The sequence below is a fragment of the Fringilla coelebs genome (assembly GCF_963513975.1).
Source record: "Fringilla coelebs genome assembly, chromosome: 28".
Classification (NCBI taxonomy): Eukaryota; Metazoa; Chordata; class Aves; order Passeriformes; family Fringillidae; genus Fringilla; species Fringilla coelebs.
The window spans coordinates 5,370,619-5,376,855 of NC_140054.1; the positions used below are offsets into that span (position 1 = coordinate 5,370,619).

Consider the following 6,237-nt stretch of genomic DNA (forward strand, 5'->3'; position numbering starts at 1 on the left):
CTGGCTCCCAGCACCACTGCCCAGTAAAACTCCAGAGCAGGGCTGGCTGCCAGCTCCCCTGGACAGATGGGCACAGCCACGTGCAGTCAGCTCGACATTTTATTGGGTTTTATGACAGACAGATGGTTCCCGACTCAGTGTTTAAGGCCCACACCCTCACAGGCTCAGGCCAGCCCCACGGGTGCTGCCTGGGCTGGGGGTGGAGCAGGGGACGGGGCCTGCCGGGCTGTCCCCAGCTCTGGTAGCAGCAACACAAGGTTGGAGAAGCAGCTTTTCCCTTCTGCCCTCACCACAGCAGCCACACATGCCACCCCAGCGGGCAGGGAGTCCAGTCTGTGGCACAGCTGGTGGCACCAAGGCCATGGGGATGAGTCACATGAGTCCCTTGGGTGTGGTGGCACCTCCAGTCCCCAGAGGCCCGGGGGATGCTGGAGGCAGCTCCGGGGTGAGAGGCTGCAAGTTCAGACCAGAGCCCCCAGGGCTGAGCCCCCGACTCTGGTGGGGAGATGATGGGAGGAGCCTGGCTGAGCTGCAGGAGTCAGGCAGGAGGCACCAGAGCAGCCCTGGCACTTGTTAGCTGATGCTGCCACCCCTCAGGCTTTTACAGGAGACAGTTCCCAGCTTGGTCAGGAAGTTTCTCTGCTTCCATTGTGCAACACAATCCTCAGAGATGTGGAAATCGGCCTGGGGAGCACAACAGGGAGCAGGGTCAGCCCTGGGAAGGTTCACCTCCTCCCCAGTAACACCGAGGGGGCAAACAGCCCATTTGGGGTCACCCAGAGGTGGGGACAGTGTCAACTCCAGCCACTCTCAGGCCTCACCTGCAGCTTCTCAAAGACCTTTTTCTTGGGTTTGAGCTCCTCATCGGGTTCCCCAGCCTCGTAGCCCTCCACGTAGACACGCTCCCCGGCACAGCACCCGGCTGGGGGGTCCAGGGGCTCCACTTGACGGGGCTCCCCCACACTAAGGAGAGGTGTGGAGACACCAGAGTCACCTCAGGGTGCTGCCCAGCTGCCCCTCAGCACCCTGAGGCAGGAGGGGTGGTCCAGCCCCGGTGTCCCCTGTGTCCCTCACCTGGAGGCACACAGCACCATGCCCTGTGACTCCACCCCCCTCATCTTCTGGGGTTTGAGGTTGCAGAGCAGCACCACCAGCCTGTCCTGCAGCTGCTCCTTGGGGACAAAGTGCACCAGGCCACTGACCACGGTGCGGGGCTCGGCCTCGCCCACGTCGATCTTCTCCACGTACAGGCTGTCGGCATCTGGGTGCTGCCAGGGGGAGCAGGGATGGGAATGGGGTGGCAGAGAAGGTGGCAGTCCCCTCAGGCACACCCCAAATGTCACCACGTGGGAGGGTTCCTCCCCTCTCCCCATACCTTTTCCACACTGATCACTTTGCCCACACGGATGTCCAGCCGGGATGGGACCACGTCCTCTGGCTCTGAGTTCTTGGTGCTCTTCTCTCCAGGCTCTGCAGGGTGAAGGGAATGGTCACAACACTCAGCACAAACCCAGGCAGGTGGTCAGCCTCAAATGCAGGCCCTGGGGGGAATTCCCTGCAGGGAATTCCATCCCTGTCCCTATACCAGAGCAGAGTCCCTCCTGTGCTGGCTTTCCTCACCTTTCCCAATGCTCTCCATGGCTGCTTTTAAATCTGGAGCTTCAGAACTTTTCTCTGACCTCAGCTGCCTGGAGGGAGCTGTCCCACCCAGCCCTGCATGGCCAGGGCCCCACTTCCCTGAGCTCCCAGGGCCCCACTTCCCCAGGCTCCCAGCCCCTCCTTACTGGCTTTGGATGGGGTGGGATAGGCAGCACTGCTCAGCTTCTTCAGCTCTGGGCAGTTGAACTTCTCTCTGATGGGGTCAAGCAGTTTGTTCAGGGCCACTTCCACAGAGTTCTTCAGGTCTCCAGGGTGCACAACCTGTGTCAGGACAAAGATGTTCTGTCTGAGGCCAGGGGTGGGAACTGTAGACCAAAGAGGGTGGGAAGATGAATCCCAAACCCTTGACCTGATTCCCCTTGGACATCAGATGTTTCTGGACACTTCTGCCTCCAGCCTCTGCTGGGAACAGCTGGGAAGGGTTAAACTGCTGCTCTGCTGCAGGATTGTGGCTGATGTGGTGCTGTCCTGACGTCACACCCTTCACTCATCCTCTCTCCCCCAGGCTCTCCTGCCTAGGAGCATCCCACACTACCAGGCCACACTGCACACCTCCTCCCAGTGCAGATTTCCATCTCCCAGTGCTCCCAGGAACCTCAGGCACAAGGTTCAGCCCCTCCCAGCACTCACCTGCTCAGCAAAGTCCTTCTCCAGGGCCTCGTAGGCTGTGTAGGTTTTGTTTCCTCCCCATTTTTCCTCTCGCAGGACCACAAACTCTGGGACAAAAGAGGTTTTAAAGCTCAGATTAACTCAAGGCTCAGCTAAACCACCCACCCACCCTGCCCAAGAGCAGGGGCTGGGCAGGGGGCACTCAGGACAGCCTTGTCTCAGGGGACACACTCCTGTCCCCTCCTCTTATCCACACCCCAGCATGGCGAGCCCCTCACCTGATTTGAGGGGGAAGAGGACGTGCTTGATGAAGGAGAGGACACCGTTGTTCTCCACATTCCCTGGCTCACAGAAAGCCTTCTTCAGCTTCTTCTTCACATCCTCCTTGCGGTCCAGAAGATCAATCTTGGAATCCTGCAGCAAAAGATTTCCTCAGCCCTTCACCCAAGCTTTTACCCAGGAAACTCATGCTGGAGTTGCTGCACCTTCTTAGAACCCTGTGTGAGTGGGGAGGGAGAGCTCACCTTCCCTGGGGTGGTCCCCTCAGCCCCCAGCCACCAAACCGTCCTCCCAGAGCCCCCTGAGCACAGCCAGATCCAGGACCAACCTCTTCTGATGAGCTCATTTTGCTGCCTGTCAGCCCAGGAACCATGGGGTTCATCAAATGGACACGCTTGGCATAGCCCAGGGAAGGGAGGTACTGGGAAAACACAAGGAGGCAAGTCAGACCCGAGGCTGATTCAGCTTTAAATCCAAATCCCTGTTTGCTCCTGGCTCCAGGTAACTTTGGGACCTGAGGTAACACAGGAAGGGCAGAGTCACAGCCAGGGATGTGTGGCTGCACAGAGCACAGCAGCAGCACAGAGAGCTGTGACATCAACCAAAATCCCACACACTTCTCTCAATGGATTTGGGAGTGGCCAAGGCTTCCCTCAGGCCCCAGTCTGGCAGAAATCCCCCCACTCCTGACCTTCTCTGCGAAGGTGAAGATCTTCCTCTGATCCACCCCTCCAAACTGCGCGTCCACCTTGAGATACTCCTCATCCAAAGCCTGTGGAGAGACACAGAGCCTCGAGGCTGGACCCAGAACAGTCCTGGCTTGTCCCTCAGCCTCTCCTGGGCCACTCCCAGCCAGGGAAAGTCAGGAACATTCCAGACTGTTTGCTCTGTGCTCAGGCCAGCCCTTGTGCCACCGCCAGCTGTGACATTGGGGTGGACAACAACGACCTTGGCACTCAGCCCCCAACAGCCCCGTGGCCCTGGCTGTGCCAGCACCTCCCTGGCCACCAGCCCTGCCTCACCTGCAGGCCTGGGTAGAGCAAACCACTCAGCAAGGGATGCTCCACCTGCTTCACCACCTCTGCCCCTGCCTTCTTGGCGTCGTGCTGCGTCACCACAGAGGAGAGGCGGTACACGTCCAGGGTGTACTCCCTGCGGGGGACAGCACTGTCACCAGGGGCTTGGGGACAGCTCTGACAGCTGCTCCTGGCCACCCCAGCATGGGGACAGCTCTGACAGCTGCTCCTGGCCACACCACTGTCACCACATGCAGAACAGGGAGACAAAACAATTCCTTCCCTAGCTGGCACCAAGGATAAATTATCCAAATCTCAGGCCCAAGAGCACAAACAACGTGGGCTGGAGAAGGATGGGAGCTCATGGGCTGGAGCTGGAACTGGACAATTAACCCCAATATGCAAATGGAGCAAAACTTATAAAAGTGAGAGATCTCGTGGCCAGGTGTCCATTTCGTGATCATTTTGGTTCATCTTGGGTGATGAACCAAGAGCCTGGCTGGGCTGCCCAAGGTGGATCTGTTGAGGCCTTCTAATAAATACCTACTTTTGAGGATAATACCATATTATATATAATAGTATTAGCTACTTCTATATTTAAATATTACATAGATCTATATCTATCTATATAACATATATATATACTTTACATATATCTATATTTATAGATATAAAATATTAGATACGTCTAATAAAGCCCTACTTTCAGGGATAATACTGGATAGTACTACTATATATTATTAGAAACACACACATATATATAAAAATATACAATATTAGATACTTCTAATAAATGCCTACTTTTAGGGATAATACTATATTATACATGATAATATTAGATACATATATACATATATAAAATATATAATTAATTAATAATAATATATAATAATTTTATATGTGTGTATATATGTATATGTGTCTATATATACATATATGTACATATATAGACATATTATTTATGTATATTTATATATACACATATTATACATACAATATTAGATACTTCTAATAAATCCTTGCTTTTAGGGATAATATTGTATTATATATAATAATATTAGATACATATATATATATATATATATATATATATATATATATATATGTAAAAAAAATTAAAAATATATACTATATTAGAAATTAAAAATATATACTATATTAGATACTCCTAAAAAATCCCTACATTTTTCTTTAACTGCATCCAGCCTCTGCTCTAGCTCAGCCTCCCATGTCACCCCTGGCTGCCCAGGACTCACTTGCTGAGCTGGTAATCAGTGCCCCGGACAAATCTGAGCTTCTCCAGGGGCACCCCGATGCTCTCCAGCATGGCTTTGATGACCTGCTCGTAGTACCGGGTCCGCAGCTCCAGCAGCTCCCACGGAGCCTTCATGTTGTCCAGGTAAGCGTGGAGGTCAGCAAAGAGGATCGTCACCTAGCACAGGGGACAGCGGGGTCAGGGGAGCCGTCCCTGCTCGCCGCAGGTGTCCCCCAGCAGGGTGGCAGCGTCCCCACCTCGCAGCCAGCCTTCAGGAAATCGGCGATCTTGGACATGGGCACGAAATAGGCCACGTGCGGCTTGCCGGTGGTGGCGGTGCCCCAGTAGATCTTCAGCTCCCGCTCCTTCAGGATGGCCATGAGCTTCTCCTCGCCCAGCACCTCCTGCCAGGGGACAGAACCCGCGGGGCTGCAGGGACACATCCCGCACAGACACATCCCGCACACCGGGACACGTCCCGCACGCAGGGACACATCCCGCACGCCGGCTCCCGGGGCTTGCCCTGCCTCAGTTCCCCCCATCCCGGCCTCCCCACGCCCCGATCCTGCCCCGTTCCCCCTCTCCGCCCCCAATCCTGCCCGTATTCCCCCCGGTACCCCGACCGCATCCTGCCTCAATAGCCCCCGATCCAGCCTCAACCGACCCGCCCAGCCCCGATTCCTCCGCCCGACCCCGGCCCAGCCCCGCTGCCGCCGCCCCGGCCCCATCCGCCTCCCGGTACCTGCAGGTTCCGCGTGATGAGCTGATATTTCTCCTGCGGGCCGGGCGCAGGCTCCATGGCGGCGGCTGTAGGGCAGGACACGCGGTTACGGGAGGCCCGGTTCGCCCCGGTTCCCCCCGTTCCCCTCCCCGGTTCCCCACCCGGTCCCACCGACCTGCCCCGGGTTGCATCAGCCCCGCTCGGCGCTCGACTGCCGCGCCTGAGGCCTGCCGAGCGCCGAGCTGCCGCTGCAATGAGCGGGAGGGAAGGGGGGCACGCTCCTCCAATCAGAGAGCGCCTCGCGCGGCGAGGAGCCCTCGCTCGGCCAATCAGAGGGCGTCTCGCGCTCTTGTGGGCGTGGCCTTGGCGCCGTTAAGATGGCGGCGGGTGAGCGCCTTTCCCGCCAGGCCCGGCCGGGCCGCGGCCGCTGCTTTGCCTCAGCGAAATTTAATTCTCCCTCGTTTATTTTGGGCCGTTTTACCCCTTTTTTTCCGGGGCTCGGGGAGCTCCCCGTGTTGGCGTGGGCCGGGAGGAGGGGCCGGGGGCGGGGCGGGCTGGGCCCCGCCTTGGGGCGGTGCCGTTGAGGCGCCGGTTGGGCGGTGCCCGCTGAGGGACGGGCGGGTCCCTGACGGAGGGAGACGGGGGCGGTGTTGGCTTCCAACCCTCGGTGAGGGGAGAGCGGGGCGGCAGCGCCTCCT

At 56.9% G+C, this 6,237-nt stretch overlaps 1 protein-coding gene across 1 annotated transcript; it reads right to left on the reverse strand.

Annotated features, from left to right (window-relative positions):
• Positions 1-88: 88 nt before the first annotated feature.
• On the reverse strand, positions 89-5,845 carry YARS1 (tyrosyl-tRNA synthetase 1). Its single transcript, XM_084222507.1, has 14 exons — positions 5,715-5,845; positions 5,561-5,625; positions 5,076-5,222; positions 4,820-4,995; positions 3,570-3,699; positions 3,239-3,319; positions 2,876-2,968; positions 2,547-2,682; positions 2,290-2,375; positions 1,785-1,920; positions 1,376-1,470; positions 1,075-1,268; positions 822-963; positions 89-684 (listed from the first exon to the last, which is right to left on the reverse strand). The coding sequence occupies exons 1-14, from the start codon at positions 5,728-5,730 to the stop codon at positions 574-576; spliced, it is 1,608 nt and encodes a 535-aa protein (XP_084078633.1). The 5' UTR covers positions 5,731-5,845; the 3' UTR covers positions 89-573.
• Between the last annotated feature and the right edge of the window lie 392 nt (positions 5,846-6,237).